Here is a 17766-nt window from a genome sequence, read left to right on the forward strand (position 1 = left end):
TCCTCAGCTATTTTTAGTGCTCCCCAATCTTTCTAGCACAGATCTGTAGGGCATTAATTAATTCCAGTTGTCTGCCAGTTCGGGCTTTCCAAGTTGGGCTCACAAATAATTTGGCTCAAGGTGTCTTTTAGATCCAGTGATAAGATAACAGGAGGCTGGCATTTATCATGCTTGGTGTCTTGAGCCTATCTTTACTGATCTGTTTGGTACTTTGGACATTATACAAGTCTTTATTGCCTTTGCAAGTACCCATATTTTTCTCCTAGTGGTTTCATTACTGTTGCTTTAGTCAGTGACAGGCAAGAGAAGCGCCCCCAATTAACACATGGACCTTTCTGTATCTGTCCTTTATTTGCATAACATTGTCCTCCCTAGCCAGGCTGTGCGGAGCATTCAGAGCACCTTCACTTTACTGTCTGCATCTGATTATTTTTACTCTGTATTTTTACAGTGTGGCTCAGTTCATACCAACTCTATTCTGGTGGCTTTACTATGTGCCATCTCCAGCAAGTATGGGCTTTCTTATCCATAATACCACTGGTCTCTTCTTCAGCTTCAGGTTTCCTTACTCTCTGTAGGATGGAAAACAAAATTGAAGGGTCTTCTTTCTGTGCTGGCTGCACTAGAGCCTCAAACCTGGTCTGGGCTAAAACTAGACACATATACAATATGTCCCACATATACAATGGGAGCAGGAGAGACCTCAGGTTATAGCTGCAACAGATCACTTTCAAAATTTCTAGTAATAAATTTGCGAAGTGGAAACACTTTTTCTTATCTTTGCACCTTCCAGTAGGTGTCTGACAACTCAAACAAATGGATTTGAAATATATCCCCACCCCAATGGCTTGTGTGTGTGCTATGCCATGGACAGGGAAGGAATTTCTTACAGAGCCCTTTTTGTTTGGATCTAGTGGTAGTGTCCTGTGGAGCCGCTCAATGCATTTGCTTTCATCCCTTAAGAAACCCTTGGTAATTTTTCCCCAGCACTCTGCTAGTCTGATGATCAGTGACTTGACTGTAGCTGCACACCTCTCTCACCAGCTGTGAATTCAGAGCTTCATTCAGAAAATGCTGAGCAGCAAAGCTGTGAGGGGCTGAAGGCCCCGAGGTGGCCCCACATCACTGCCATTTGGCAGGGTGAAGTAGCTCAACTCCTCATCCATCCCAAACATGACCAGGATACAGGGATAGTAATCAGTTTACTTAAGCCCGTGGATATCTACATTGGCACTGTAGCTATCCGCCTTGCTATCTGCTTTGTCAACCCAATCACTTTGTGTGTCTTTGAGGACTGGGGTATGGTTCTTCTGACTTTTGGTTATTTGGGGATGGGTGATCATAGGGGAAGTCTGCCCCAGACATCTCTGTACCAGAAAAGTTTGTGTGTGAGCAGATGCAAACACTCCTAGTATTTGCTCTGTCTCCGGAGCAAACTTCTTTGGACCTGAGATGCCACCACAGCATCCCTCAGCAAAACATGCCCAGTTTTTAGGCCTGGTGCAAACCAGCCTGGCCAAGACACACATGTGGAAAAATCATCCATGAGAGCCAGCACGTGAAACAGGGCAGCTGGGAGACACCTCCCTCCTGCAGGGGCTCACCCAGCTCACCCTTTCTGCCTGTACCCCATCTTTTAGCAAGGACAGTGCCTCTCCTCAGGCAATGGGGGAGCTTGCAGGAGCAGAAATACCTGGTTTCTGGCCCTTTCTTATATTGAGAGGGCTCAGATTGGGTGGCACCCAGCTACCAACTGTGGCCTCAGCACTGTGGGGAGAGCAAGAAAACTCCGCCTTTACCCTCAGTGAAAGGTTATCTGCTGCAGGTCTCTGCTCATTTGGAGCATGAGGAGGATTGGGTGCTCGAACACCAAAGACAAGCAAGGACATGGTGTGAAACTTGGCAGGGATTTTGGCACGAACGCGGGGAAGGCCATGTACAGGAGCCCGTCCCCGCCAGCGCGGTGTCTGCCAGCGACGCTTGGTGCCCGGCGTTCGGCTGCTGCCCAAGGCTGCGGCTCTCACAGCCCCGGCCGGGCTCCTGGCAGTGTTCAGCCTCCTCTGAGCTGCTTTGCAAGCAGGGCCGCAGTAACACCGGTGGTTTCTGCCCTTTTTGCCCTAGCTTTTCGCCTGTCCCTGCTGCTGTTCCCACAAGCGCTGGGTGCGCGGCCCTGAGGCTCAGTGACTGAGGCCTCTGTGTGGAGGGGGGAAGCGAGGCGGTGCCGAGCCCGGGCACAGCTGGGCCTACTGGCACTTCTCTCCCTCTCTTCATCCCCTGAAGCTGTGTGCAAACACTGGGAGCACCTCCAGGGGCTGGACACCCTCCTGCCACCCTGTGTGGCCGGGAATTTGGGTCAGAAGGGGGTGTGCGGGGAGGGCAGCCTGGAGCTGGGCCCCTCCTGTGTAGGGACCCTCTCTGGTCAGTGACAGCACGTGGGGCACTTCAGCCTTTTTGGGGTCCCCGGGTGGAACCCTATAGCTGTAGGTGCAAGCTGATGTTTGGCATGGAGAATTGAATACTTTGAGGTCTGCAAAAAAGCTTCTCCTTGGATTTTTGGTGCCTGCACGCCCTCAGAGCGCTGCTCAGCCCTACAGCCCTGGGGAGCCACCCCAAGCCACAAGCAGGAAGCACAGCTGCCTGTGGTGGAGAGGTTTTTGGAAGATGCAAATGACAGCTAGCACCTCGCTTTGATGTATCGTCAGGCACCTGCAGGTGGCAGACCCCAAGAAGGAGGCACACACGCCTCTTTATGCAGATAAGAACAGCTACCAAGCCCCCCTGGGACAGGAACAGCATGCCCGGCTTTTGCAACTCCTCCGCAATACGATGTTATTTCACTGTCTAATTGGAATGCTGTTTTTCTCTTTTATGTGTCTTTTGTTGTTGCTGGGGGGTGTCTGCATAGGTCAGGGCTGGTATTTTATATGAGCGATGTGTAAAGGCTTGGTGAGCAGCACTTTGCATCTTCACTTGTGGCATTTGCTGATGTACTGCTATTGCCAACCAAATTCTGTCTTCTTGGTAAACCAAAGTGTCGGAGACCCTCTGTGTTTTGGTTTCCTTGCTGCACCTTGTAAAATCATCTGTATTTATTCCTGTCTGCAGTGCTGGCCATGTTTCTCCTGCACAGAGATACTAACCATACATTATCTTTATTGCTGCTTTTCTGTGCCTGCGTTGGCTTCAGGATGGAGTATGCTGAAGAGGTAAGCTTTTACATCACCAAGAAAAAAATCTAACACCTTCCTCAGGACATATCTAACAACACAGCCTTCAGTACACAGCCTCTCAGCAAATAGCTCACAGTACAATGCGTAACCCAATACATCATTCTTCCTTTAAAACAAACTGAATCACCTTGTTCTAAACACTTTTGGTGACAAATAAGGACTAATGGACACACACAGGACTGGCAATAAACATACTACTGCTGAGGTCCCTGAACCCCTGAGAATGCTAATGGGTTTTAAGCATTGTGGAGAGGGGGAGCAGAAAAAATATATTTGTTATAAAGAGTGGTTCAGATCTTCAGGTGGTAGACAGAGATGTAGCTCCAGTGCAGCCTTAATTGGTACAACTGCTTTGCAAAACATCTCTAAAATAACAGGCACTCAAGCTCCTGAGTTGCACCGTTGTTTCAAATGCACATTGTATAATCCAGACAATTTGTCTGGGGATAAGGGCAGAGAACTTGAGGGGTGGAACAATTGTATCTTTCTGCATGGGCACTAATCCAGCCAGCAGGCAACAAGAGCCCCTTTCCCCAATAGGCTGAGGCTCCTGATGAATTTAATGTTCTCTGAAGACCATCTCACTTGAAATCAAACTCACTTATGACCTTTTCTGTGAGCAGCAGGACAACAAAATCCATAATGCAAAGGCAGTCAAACAGAAGACAAAGAAAGATGTGATTTTTTAAAATGAATGTTTTATTCATGAACTATTTATAAAAATGTGTAAAATACACTCAAATATATTTGATTTGTTGACTGTAGCTAAAAATATAAAAATATACTTAACAAATACATAAATTAAATTGACAAGAGTAGCACAATTCTGTGTTCACCCAGTGTTTGTTTGGAACACAAATATAAGTAATTATATAGCATATGACAATGGAGTATGTGCTGAAGAATTTTTCAGTCACTTTACTCCAGGCACTGGCAAAGAATTTATGGCTAGCTGTATTTCAAAATCATGGCTTTTTTCACTATAACATACAGCCCTGGTAGAGAGCAATATATATTTAGCTACTTGACATTACTTATAGTATTTCTTTAGCTTTCAAATAAACCAAGAAACAACCAAGTCATGTATATCAATCTACCAGCATCATTGACACTGTCTGTGCCCAAATTCCACAGTATTTGCTAAATTTAGCGAGACCCTAGTCTCCAGTATTTCCTGCCAGTCTTAAAGAAATATCCCAGTCTGAACTTGCTATTGATCTGTGGGGTCACTGGTAACAGACCTCTTTGCTTTAGCCATACCAACAGGTCAGGAGTTTGACTTTGTCAGCTTGGGAGAGACAATGAAGGGCACAGGGTCCAAAGCCAGCTGCCTACATGCAGTGGTGCACACTCACCTTTCATTCAAAGTTGCAGCCTCCAGAGCCCACACATTTGTGACAGGACCGTGAGGGGTGGGGTTGTCATTTCATAATGTGTTTTGTTTAAAAAAAAAAAAGGTATGAAATCTGAATAAACCTAAGCACCCAACGTGCCACTCCTTGGTATCGAAGCTGTAACTGCTGTAGGCTGCATCTCTGAATGTCAGACGTGTTTCTGTGATCTGTGACCCTGGGAGGAGATGCTAATACAGTGATTAGATGGTTATTTGCTCATTCCTTTAGCCCACATATTATCTCCCAGGCTGATGAGCACAGCTAAGTGCTCATGTACTCCGATCTGTTCAGTATTTGACTTTCTGCTTTCTAAATTAAAGCATGGATAACCATATACAATACATAATATAAACATAAAGCTCACACATATTCTTTTCTCTGTTCTACAACTGAAAGAAAATTCATAGTATATCATGGCATAAAATAATATTTCTGGCAATTTTAGGCACGTATATAAGCTGTATAAATAACTATAGCAGCAGAGAAAAATGTATAAAGTTGCACTTTTATGACATCTTCACAGTATGCCTATTTCTCACCCACTTTTGTGTTCCATTAGTAACAAAAAATATCATTTATCAACTCCAGCTATGCAAAATCTACTTCTTTTCTATGATCGGTAGTGGATCTTGTAATTGTATTGCACGGATTAAAAACATTAATTATATTTTTTTCATTATTAAATAACTTTCAATACAAAAATTTGAATTAACCTAAAAGCCCAACCCTGCAAGTGCTTCACAAGTTGCATGGTATTTTTCAGACAAACATTCCAGTTGACTTTCAGTAAGGTATTCAGGTAGCTTTGTGGACAATGTGGATATTCACAGGACTGGGCTCCAAGTGTGCAAATCTTAGCTTATGGATCAGCAATAACACTAGCCTTGCTTTCAAACATTATTATTGGGAAACATCAAGAAGGGAAGTCTGAACATCATTCATGGACATTCACAACAGAAGCACCCTCTTCAGCAGAGGATGTCTCCTTCCTTCAGAGCCATCTTTGTTCAGTAAACAGGCTTCTTCAAGTCCATTCTTGTTACATTAATAATTTCCCTTTGATTCTGTTGTTTAGCTTAGAGGCACAGTAAATATAATTAATTAAACTGGTAAGTAAGTGTCTTACATTAAAAAAAATGCTACATAGATACTTTATACTTATTCTCAGTGGATTTACACCGGTTTCATAGGACCAGAATTGGCCAGAAAGCAGAACCAGAGCAATGCAGTGTATGTACAGTTTCTTGCATGACCTAACTAGGCAGAGACATGAAGCTGTTCAAGAGCACTGTGCCAGAGTGCTTAAGGTCATCTGTCATGTTAGTAAGTGATGAGGAGGAAGAGGCTTATGCACTGTGTCCATTATGAGCTGAGAGAAAAGGTGTTTGCTACGACACCGTCACTTTGGGTGTAGATTTGTGAGCTCTATAGGTGTTCCCTACAGAGTTCCCTCTGAGAAACAACACTGAAATAAAGAGCTGAATGATGTGCCCGTCTGAAAACCACGAACAACATACATATATAGTAGTATGCAATCAGACTGCTGCCATCCAATCGTGCGTTATTGAGCGAGTTCCATTTCCCTCAGCATACAGAATGACCCCGTAATACATCGCGTGAGCTCATTTACAGAGCACACGTGGTACAACCTCACGGTGCTGTTGTACGGCTGGTAACTAACATGAGCTTCATTCTGCAGCCACTGCCGCAGAAAGAAAGGGCTAAATGCAGCGCACGTAGCACAAAAGCAATTTCCATGATGCCCTAAGTTCAGCTGTTATTAGCAGACCCAATGATCAATCTAAAGCTGCCATGCCTGTTTGTCCTTGCCTGCTAACCTGGAGTCTCTGCAGCACAAGAAACAGAGAAGAGGCCTGCAGAAAATTTGCACCCCTCCCTGTGCTTTTGCCAACACTTCCCTCTGTGAAGGTGGCTTCTGCTGCAATGTTGGTCCTTTCTTCTTCAGGTCCCACTAAGGGCGGTGAATCAGGTTTGTGTGGGGGCCAATAGGGGCGTACAGGAGGAAGAAGCAGCATTTTCATACAGATACCTACAAGCTTTCTGAGCCTACATGTTCTGAGCAGATGTGAAAGCTGATATGAAAGGTTGCTTCTGAGGCAGCCGAGGGTATTTGACAAGAAAGGATGAGACTCCAGGTGGAGTAAGGAAAAGGCACTATCAGGCTGTTTCTTTCTCTGCAGGAGAACCTGAGTGACTTGGATGTGCACAGTCTTCTGGTTCTGTTTTAGAATGATTTAAGAAAACTCTGACAGAGAAACCTTGCAGACTTCTTCACCCATCGTCACACAGGGAGAGTGTGGCTCCAATGGTGAAGTCACACTTCCACGGTGAAGTCACGGTCATCTTCTCCCAGAGTCACTGCAGTTTCTAACTAAGGCACTTGGATGCGTTGGCTGGTTCTCTGGAGGCCTTCAGAAATATTGATTTCTCTCCAAAATAGAAGTGGAATCTAGGCACTTGTCTTCAGAAGCAGGCTAAGGGTTTTCTAAGCAAAGAAGGAATGAATAGATAAAAGAACTACCAAACACTTCCTACATGTGAAGGAGATGAACTGCGTGCTGCCTCTTTTCTATTTATTTATAAAATGCTCTTCAAAGACAAAGAACAGCTGAGCAGAGTGTTCAAATCAGTTCCTTGAAGGAAAAGCCTCTTTTGGAGAGGAAAGAGGATGTTCCTAAACTGCTTGGCTGGGCAGGATACCTGGTGGGTGCTGTTGGATTACACTTCTTGCTAATCACAGGATGCTCTGAGTGCATCTGATGATTAGCACAGGGTGATGATTAGCTCTCATCGTGAGAGCACATCCCCTGGGTTATGATGAGCCTTCTATTCCATCTGCCCTTGCAGCGGTGACATCAGGCAATATCTAAGTGGAGGAGTCTTTCTGTGAGGACATCCTGGGGCCATGCTTTCCCTCTGTGAAAGCAAACAGCATTTGAAGGAGACCTGCACTTGGGCTGAGGCAGCTATACTGCACGCAGCTTAAAGCCAAAGCCAGTTGTACAAACTGTGGGATATATATTTTGTATGTCTTTATTTCAGTAAGTTTCTAACCCCTCTACTTCCCGTGCTGTCATGGTACATCACTGTTTTAATGACTTATGGAAGCTGACAGCTTTTACATCTTCATAGGTCTGTTAATATAAGCATATGAGGTGTTTTCTTAAAAACTTTTCTTACTGTAATTGTATGCAAGTAAAAGTGCACAGACACAGGCTGTGGTCTGATTCTGCTCTCTTAAACCAGTGTAAAGAAATCAGGATGGGACCTGTTCCCCTCAAAGCACGTGTGTGGGGAAAGGCCAGCTAGACTTCAAGGCAGCATGTGTTGTTTGATATTTTTCTACTATGTCACATTAGACTGAAACAGTTGCTTCTAGTGAGGTGGACCCTGTTTTACTTGGCTGTTAATGAGTTCTGTAAAAGATATGTCATGGTGGCATGGATTTCATCCATTTTGGTCAGATCACAAGCAGTAAGGTTAAAGTGAAAAGTAGCATTGTAACTCTTATGCAGGACTACTGTTCCCTTTCCTAATAGTAGCTTATTTCATCTCACAAACACTGAACTAGTTAAAAAAAATAAAAAATGAGGCTTTCCTTGTAGGATTTTTCCTGTGTGTTCAATGCCAATACATAACCTGCTCAAAAGGCAGCAGTCCTGTTAGCCATACAATTTAAAATAGTTTACGTAGAACAGTTCATAAAAACTGTGATAAGAAAAAATAGTATTATCTGAAGCTTAATATTAATATAAACATTATAGAAAAAATACATATTTACATAATGCCAAAATACAATTATATACATTAACATCTATTACACTTAAATTATATATCTTTTAAAAAAACACCAGACCAATAAATAATACAGTCTCAATAGAAAGGTCTGGCACCTTTCTAGTGCATGAAATACATACATTTTAAAAAAAAAAAAACAACAAAGTCCCTAGTTAACAAATGTGGTCACAAATGCAGGTGTCTGTAACATTCTTAGTGCCTTGAATAAACAGCATCTGAAAACAAGGAAAACTGGGATTAGGAAAAAATAAAACAACACAGGTGGCTTCATGTTCATCTCTGCCTGAAGTAAGACTGAGTTTCCTGGCACCTCTTTCTCAAGGCCTACCTGTACAGGCAGCCCAGGAACCTAAATGGGTTGAGGGTTTTCAGTGCCTTCAGTGGGTATAGCTCTCAGTTCTCTACAGGAGTTCTCTAATTCTCTAAATTCCCCAAGGAATAGCCCAAGGAACTGGATATAGGCTAGGAAGAAAAAAGCCTGTAAAGATGGAGAGCTGTGGGAGGAGGAAAGAGCCCAGCCTTGGACACACACAGGTAGGCCAGGCAGAAAGTCCCCTAAAGCCACCTTAGAACAGAAAATGGGGATGATTCAGGACAGAAGATGAACACCATGGATGACTACAGAGACCAGGGATCCCAGCCAGTGGCCTCAGTATGCTTAAAAGTAGATGGTGTAAACAGCTGTGAGGTAAACGAGGAGGCCAGTATCGGGCTAGGGAAGGGGTTCAGTTCATCCAACAGCATAAGTATCATGAAGTGTGAGACAAGGAGAGCATGATGATAAGGCAAGAGCAGGAAGAGATGCTATAAATACTACTAATGAAAGAAATGAAGTTGCTGAAACATGGTTGGCAAGCCTCTTACAAAGCAGATGAAATTGCAAGAGTCACAAGAAAAGATCAGTGAAGAACTGAATGTCCAAGAAGAGAACAAACATCAATGGCAAGGGATAGAGCAATTTGCCCCCTTAATTACATTGTCAGTGATCTATTACATCTGAAATACTTTATAATTTGATAAACTTCCACTTACCTCTGTGATACTCTGGATTCACATTTTCGTATATTGGAAACAAGGGATTTTCTTGTTCGCTGCGAAGTTTTCTGGCTCTTAACACATCTCGCACGCATTGATGTAGATAGACATATTGACACTGCAAAAGATTATTTTTTTCTTTTTAAGTCACTCTGGAAAATTTCATGATTTCATTTGCTTTATTGTGAAAAATCATTACAGGCTGACTCCCACAGAATCAAGAGCGGTGTTAAAAGTGAAAATGTACTTCTGGAATCAATCTCCTTTTCACAGTGGCAATGTAGTGAACTTTGAGATCATCTGTTTTTAGAAACTGTACCATTAAAACATAAACTAACATAACATGTTTTGACTGTCAATATGTTTTGACTGTCATAATATGTTTTTTTATGTCATGACTGAAAGCTTTACCAACTGTAAGGCATAATTTGACTTGAGGCTATGCTGCACAGCTACTACTTCTGAATGCTTAGATAACCTGTGTGAGTAGCAACTGGTATGTACAGGGAAGCACAGGGAAGAGACAATTTCCTGATTTTTTGTTCTGAAAAGATGTATTTTCCACATAATTTTATCAAAATATGTCAACATTTCCTAGAACTTTCATGATCTAGATTTTGTTGGCAAAAACTGTATTTTTTGGTCCAATACAAGTTATAAGACTGCTTTTGAATATGCAGTGAATGACAGACCATCTTTTCTGCAGAATGTGTCTCACTAGAAGGGAGCTAAGATGACATTCACAACCAATGCAGAGATGGTCAGCATGATGTTACTATCTACCATGATAGAACAGATTGTTAAATCCCCATGCTTTGCCGCCCTTCAGGGTTTATGAAATGGGTCGTTACTGCTTTGCGATTAGTGGAGCAGGGTACCCCCAAATTAGGCCAAGCATCTTTTATATGATGTATTTTTTTAATATTACTTCATCTCAAAAATAAAACTACTTCAATAAGCACATTTATTCCCCCTCCATCTTCTATCTATTTATTTTCCATAATAAATTCAGCTATTGCTCTGTGCATTTTTCTCAGTGCTCTGGCAGTAGGAAAGGGAGGATGCCTGCTGTCTGCCTTTGTTGACTATGGATGGTGGGAACATGTGGAAGGTAAAAGGTATTCCTCTCTGAGGATGCCCAGATCAGGCTGAGAACCTGTCTCCCTTAAAAGAGGAGGCGTTCTGTAATTAAGACAGTTCTGGGAAATCTCTCTTATATTCCCAATGGCACCTTTCTTTATACTCGTGTGACTTCTGCTAAGAAGCTCAGCCAGGGATATTTTTGTTTCCAAATTGCAACAAAGAGCTCCATTAGCATCAAGCTAATACAGGCAGACCCATCAAACATTCTGAGTCCTCTATTAACAGTTCCCAGGCAAAACGCAGACTGCCTCAACAACTCTCCTTCATTACATCAGCTCCTAAGTGTTTAGCTGCTATTAACTTAAAGTGATTTTCCTGCAGTTTTAAAAGCACAGAAAGAAATCCTGAACACTTTTTCTGCACTTGTAGAATGTATATACTCCCTCTTGCATAATATGTTAGAAGGGTGATCGATTCTTCCAGTACCATTAATGAAAATGGGCAGAGCAGCTCAGTAAAACACAAACTTCAAAGCTACAAGGTCACTGTGCTTAGAGTTTTTGAATTATAGTAGTATTAATTAACTAGTATCAGTAGGAATTAACTAGTATTTCACAGTGGAGTAACTGTGCTGTGCTTGAAGATGAGAGACTGTTGTTTATATACTGCAGCTGGTGTTGCTGTATATTGCAGGCTACCCAGAACTTACCTCTGTCTGAACCATGTGAACCCGGTGAAGCCTTAGATCGTGTACTGCTGCATAAATGTCAACAGTGTCCTTTGAATCCAGTTGCTGCAGAATTCGGTCCAGTGCAATGAATGTGCCAGTCCTGCCAACACCAGCACTGAAAAAGAAAATCCCAGAGATTTCAAAGGAGATGGGGAGAGAGGGGAGAGATTTCAGTCAGAAGGGGGTAAACGATGGATCTGTCAGATCCATATGTAGCCAAACTCATCCCTCGGTATATATTTACTTTTCAGAATGTTCCTTTGTGATCCAGATGTTGGGCCACAACCAGCAGCACAAAGGCAATTTAAGAACGCAAAACCATTTGAGCAATGGCAGCTGCAGACACTCTGAAGTGCTCTCCAGTGATCCCACAAAGACACAGTAGTGCCCTGAGAATCATTTTTGGGGCAAAGTAGTGAGTGCGTGTGCCTTGGGAATGCTGCTCTGATGCATCTGGGGACTTGAGCCCACTGGTCATCCCTTTGTGGCTGCCCATATCCTAAGAGGTAGGAATACTTGGGATCTTCCCAATGGCAGGCACAAAGGCTCTGTGCTGCTGACTTCTGGCTGCTGTGCATACCTGCAGTGCACAATAGTCGGTCCTGTGTCTGGGGTCCTGTTGATATAATCCCTTACAGTTCTGACAAACTGGATCAGGGACTGGGTGGTCTCTGGCACACCGTGATCTGGCCACACAGTGTAGTGGAAGTGACGAATGAGCCTCGTTGAGTCAAGCTGCTCTTCCTGTTGGGGTACAAAAGTGGGGGGTCAGAACAGCCAAGAGAAGAGGACACACACACCCTGGACCTTCAGAATGCTACAGCTACCACCAAAGATGAGCTGGGCATGATGCAACTCTGCTACAGCAAAATAAACCTTCATAATTTAGCCTTGCAGTTATTTTTAACCCAATAGCCAATTATTCCTGCTGTTCCCCCTTCCCGCCCCCAAAAAAAGATGAATGCAAACTTACACTGCAGATTTTAAACTCTCGTATTGTCCATTCTGGGAGCACTGATTCAGACAGCATCTCAACGATCAGGTCTCCGTAGTACAAGGAATCCTGGTCGAGAGGCCAGTAGTGATCACACTTCACCTGCAGGGACACAGACAAAGATTGATCCATGTCAGTGACAGCTGGAAACGGTGCCTCCATGCAGAACCAGCAGGAGCAGACTTCAGCCCTCCTGTGCCTAAGGATGAAGGAAGGATCACAGAATCATCTAGGTTGGAAAACACCTTCAGGATCATCAAGTCCGACCATCAACCTGACCTACTGAGTCCCAACACTAAACCGTGTCCCACAGTGCCACATCCACATCTCTTAAATACCTCCAGGGATGGGGAGTCCACCACTTCCTGGGCAGCCCGTTCCAATGCTTGACTACTCTCTCCACAAAGAATTTTTCCTAATGTCCAATCTAAACCTCCCTGGCACAATGTGAGACAGTTTCCTTGCATCCTATCACTCAATGAAAAAAAGAGACTGACATTGTCTTTGCTGCAACCGTCTTTCAGGTAGCTGCATACAGTGATGAGGTCTCCCTTCAGCCTCCTGTTCTCCAGAATGAACAGCTTTATCAGCCAATTTCATCACCTGCTCCTCATCACTCTTGTTTTCTAGTCCCTTCAATAGCTTCACTGTTCTCACCTGCACATGGTCACATAACTCACTGTTCTTCTTCTACTGAGGAGCCCAAAAGTGAACACAGTGTTTGATGGACCAGTTACTTCCCTAGTCCTGCTGGCCACACTATTTCTGATGCAGACCAGGATGCCTCTGGTCTTCTTGGCCACATGGGCACGCTGGTGGACCATGTTCTGCTGCCTGTTGACCAGCACCCCAGGTCCTTTTCTGATGGGCAACTTTCCAGCCACCCTTCCCCAAGCCTGTAGCACTGCGTGGGGCTGTTATGATGCAAGTGCAGCACCCAGCTCCTACCCTTGCTGAATGCCACACAGTTGGATGTAGTCCATTGACCCAGTCTGTCCAGATCTGTCTGCAAATCCTTCTAACCCTCAAGAAGAGTGACATTCCTGCCTAACTTGGTGCCATCTGCAAACTTACTGAGGTGCACTCACTCCCCTCATCCAGATCATTGATAAAAATGTTGAACAAAAGTGGCCCCAATACTGAGCCCTGGGGAACACCACTGGGGACCAGCCACCAAAGGGATCAAACCCATTCATTCACTAAAATCCAGGCAAACAACAGCCACAGCCTCTTCTACTGTGGCTCTTCCCTCTTCTACTACATGGCTCATCTTGTCATAGAAGCAGATAAGTAAGTCAGGCAGGACCACCCTTCACAAACCCATGCTGGCTGCTTCTGAGCACCTGATTGTCCCCCATGTGCCATGTGATGGCATTCGGTGATTTGCTCTATGACCTTCCCTGGTGCTGAGGTCAGCCTGACAGACGTGTAATTCCCTGGATCCTCCTTCTTGTAGGTGGGTGCCACATGCACTAACCTCCAGTCAGCTGGGAGGCTGTCCAGCACTGCTGGTAAATTACTGAGAGTGGCTGGGTGAGCGCTTGTGCCAAGTCCTTCAGCACCCTTGGATGACTCCAGTCTGGCCCCATCGACTTACGAATGTTTGACACATACAGGAGGTCACTTACAGGAAGAAAGAGAGTTTAGAAACTCTCCACAGTCCTCCTGAGTTGCCTGCCCTTTCTGCCAGAGTTTATAAGCTTTCTTTCTTCCTATTTCCAGAGGCAGCTCTGTGTTTCAGCAAGGCTGATCTCCCCTGTCACCTCGTCTTTTGGTGCATTAGGACCGCCTGCTGCAGCACCTTTTAAGATTTTGTTCTTGAAGAAGGTCCAGGCTTTACAGTTCAAAACCACCACCTCTCAGGGGGCTCTATCAACCAGGTCTCTCAATAGGCCAAAGTCTGCCCTCTGGAAATCCAAGGTAGTAGTTCAACTAACCACACTCCTTACTACACCAAGGATCAAAACCTCTACCATTTCTTAATCTCTGTGCCCAAGGCAACCTCCAGCCATCACATCACCCAGATGTGCTTCCCTGTTTGCAAACAACAGGTCAAGTGGGGCACCTGGCTCCCTCACCACTTGCATCAGAAAGTTTTCCTCCAGGCACCCCAGGAATCTCTGAGACTGTTTCCTCTCTGCTGCATTGTATTTCCTGCAGACATCTGGGAAGTCAAAGTTCCTCACGAGACCAAGAAAGGCAGTACTAACAGCAGCTGAATTCAGGGAGAGATGCCACCTCCTGCCCTTTCAGCTCAATAAACAGGGACTGGGATGGGAAGGGACTTGGATGGAAGTGAGAGTTCTCATTGTAGATGTTTGTGGTGGGTGGAATGGGAAGCACTTCACTGATAACACAACATTTCTGTGCTCGCTCTTCTCAGAGCTCTGCACAGATGAGAACTAGGCCTCTGATGTATGCTCCCCTGCCTCTTGCTGAGACATGACAGCGGGGTCCCACCCTGAGCCAGTGAGGTGCAAGAAGAGATGGCTTGCTGCCTGCATGCATCTGCTTTCTCCATCGCAAGGAGAAATGGTAAACTAAAAGGAAATATCCCCATATGTCTACTAGATGAACACTACTTCAAGTTAGTTGAACCTTTTTACAGACCTAGTCCCTGTCTTACAGAAGGTGCAGGATATGGTCATCCATGGGGAGGTGGGTTGCTGAGGCAGCTAAACAACCTCCTGAAACTGGTGCTCAGTAACGCTGAAGTGTGTGAGTGCTCTCTTTGCTTACTACATCAGGGCTTATGCATCAAAAAGAATGCCATCTATTTAATGATGAACATTTGCTCTCTAGAGCTTATATTTAAATTAGTAGATGTGATAATCTGGCTTTCTTTTGTGAGTGGTTGTTCTTCTGAATACATAAAGGAATTATATTAGTACTAGTGCACAAAGTGCTGGAATGGAGACCTGAAGCCCTGAGCTCTGTTCCTAGCTCTAACTCTGACAAGCTGCATGATCTTGGGATGGTCACTGCATCCTTCACTTCACAGACAATCTGTCTCCAGTCTTTACATTACAGCTTTCATCTCTTACTGTGTATGATCATACATCTCCTTGAGTGGGGCCTTTGGCATGAGTGTGATGCGAATAATAAGCGTGAACACTTAATAAATATTAAAACATTAATAATGGCATTATAAAAAAAAAAACAACAACAAAAAAACAAACAATAAAACAATAATAGAGTTATTAATAATGAAGAAAAGTCACTGCTCACCCGACCCTTCTCAAGACACTGGGTTACCATGACAATATTGTGGACATTTTGTTCCCATGCCATCTTCCAGAACTCATCTTTGGTGCCAGGCAAAGGGCCCTGAGTTGCTATGTATTCTCTGCGGAAACTGTTGCCCTGCAAGTAAAGAGAACTCCATTAGTTTCCATAAAGGCAGAAAAATGATCTTCTAACAACTGAACAAGCCACGGGGTTACAGCCAGGGCTCTGCAGCAATGGTGCCCTTGCTGGGACAACGGTTTTGAAAGCTGAAGTGTTGCCTTGGCCTTTGAAGCAGAAGGCTGGTGGGAGCTCAGAGAGGAAGAGACCGCAGCAGTGTATCTAAATACTCTTCCTTTTGTGACAGTCAAAGTTTTTAATTGTTCTATTGTGTACAGCACGGTCTCAAGCAATTTGGAACTACTACGAGCTTTTGTTCTACTTTTACTGTTTTTAATAAATTAGCTGAGTGCTGGCTTGAAATTTATATTGTTAAAGGCACAGCTATTATCAATCACAACTCTCTGGCAAAGGGCATTACTGTAATCTCGGCCAGCTTCACCATCCTGCAAGATGCCAACACTGTCAGGATGAGCTACAGCTTCACAATATGGATGCCACCTGCAGTGATAGCTACACTTGCTGTGGACAGTGCATAAAATCAGTGACCTTTGAAAATGTGTCCTTGGCCAATTAGACCTGCTATCTTACATAACTACAGCAATCCAAGAAAGTGTCCTTGAGTGCTGGCTAAATCACTCACAGCTAACTTAATGGCAGTCAGACACAGCCTTTCAGCACACCCACAAACTGAGTTCTCAGACTTTTAGCTAAAATGCATAAATGAAGGGGGAGGAGAGCCTTAAGCCTCCAGCTTTGTATTCAGTTTCAGATAAAGGACAAATTGCCACTGGAGGGAGGACTGTAAAATAACATCCTTGAGTCACTTACCGGTATGTAGCTTGCATTGATGTAGTCTGAGCAAGGGTCATCATCAACGTTGGAAAGCTTCACTCTTGATGTATCATCTAGGAAGAAAAGGATGACAAGAGGTTTATGGCTAAGTCTTGATTTCCAGTCCCTCTACCATTTATAAAAGTGCATCTGTGAAAGGACCAGCAAGATTATTACAGGGATGTTACACAGAGGGCTAATAGAGAAGGAAAACTGTTTATGTTTGTACTGCTTCTTTCATCCAGGAGGGCTGGGGAGTGTTCCAAAGGCTACAAGGTGGGCAGGTGAGATGGGAGCAGTGAATAAACAAAAATTTCTCTGCCGAGTTGTACAGAATTGTTGCACAGAATTTTACTGCACAGACAAAAAAAAAAAAGAGCCACAAGTTGCACAGCACCTGTTAACTTCAAAGCTGCCCGATAGGTGATTAAAGGGAGCAGCTTTCAGTGAGAGGTTTTGCCCCAAGAGAACACAGCCAACCTCACACACGTCCCACCATGCAGAACCACACTAGCTCTACAGGGTGTAGTAGGTTTGCTCTGTCCTCTGAAAAAGAAACAGAGTCAACAAACCTATGTCAGACAGCACTGAATGGATGAGACCAGTATGTAAACAACTCTACTGTTATTTCTACTATCCTTGTTATCAGCAGTGACTGAATGCCGATAATAGCTTGAGCTTTTTCTCTCTAGACTGAACACCAGTTGCTACATCTCTAGTGTGAAATGAAATTACTGGTCTGCGTGCGTAGGGCCATACATCATCTGCCTCCAAGCACCAGGACCTGAGCTGGCAAAGGTATTTCATCTCTGACAGAAAGGAGGGAAAGGACTGGCTGCACTCTCTTTTCCACTAGGCTTGCTGAGAAAGTGAAAAATAGCTGGTGTGATGTAATATTACACAACCAAAAGTAAAACTCACAGGGCAATATATTATTGTATCGATTTTTCCCTCTGTTCTCTAGCAGAAGTGCTATGTCACATGTCTGGTTTCGACCCACATCTTTTAAGTCCTGCAAAAAATTAGAAATGAAATATGAGGTGAAAATAATTAAAGGATGTGATTTGGCAGCACAGTGCTTTTCAGCTCCCAAAGGCTGTGAACAGGGAAAAGGTGTATTTAAAACAAAACAAAACAAACAAAAAACTACAAACAAATAAACAAAAAACAAAACTGAAAATTAAATAGCTAACCACAATGGTTTAAGGCAAGCACACGGCTGGCAGATGTCTTCCATGCTTTGTCACACACACGTGGCACACAAATGAATGCCCTTGACCTCAGCCAGGCAGGCATCAGGCA

At 44.0% G+C, this 17766-nt stretch overlaps 1 protein-coding gene across 2 annotated transcripts in view; it reads right to left on the reverse strand.

Moving 5' to 3' along the window:
* Positions 1–3908: 3908 nt before the first annotated feature.
* Positions 3909–17766, reverse strand: part of PTPRB (protein tyrosine phosphatase receptor type B) — a 63102-nt gene continuing 49244 nt past the window's right edge. For both annotated transcript variants that reach the window (XM_038183780.2, XM_038183781.2), the window contains 8 exons: positions 17386–17476; positions 16462–16538; positions 15514–15648; positions 12265–12387; positions 11872–12035; positions 11271–11406; positions 9476–9596; positions 3909–8658 (listed from right to left, as the gene is read on the reverse strand). In XM_038183780.2, the coding sequence (XP_038039708.1) occupies positions 8636–8658; positions 9476–9596; positions 11271–11406; positions 11872–12035; positions 12265–12387; positions 15514–15648; positions 16462–16538; positions 17386–17476 (870 nt within the window). In that variant the 3' untranslated portion in view covers positions 3909–8635. The remainder of the gene's footprint in view (positions 8659–9475; positions 9597–11270; positions 11407–11871; positions 12036–12264; positions 12388–15513; positions 15649–16461; positions 16539–17385; positions 17477–17766) is intronic.

The sequence above is a fragment of the Anas platyrhynchos genome, chromosome 1, assembly GCF_047663525.1.
Source record: "Anas platyrhynchos isolate ZD024472 breed Pekin duck chromosome 1, IASCAAS_PekinDuck_T2T, whole genome shotgun sequence".
Lineage (NCBI taxonomy): Eukaryota > Metazoa > Chordata > Aves > Anseriformes > Anatidae > Anas > Anas platyrhynchos.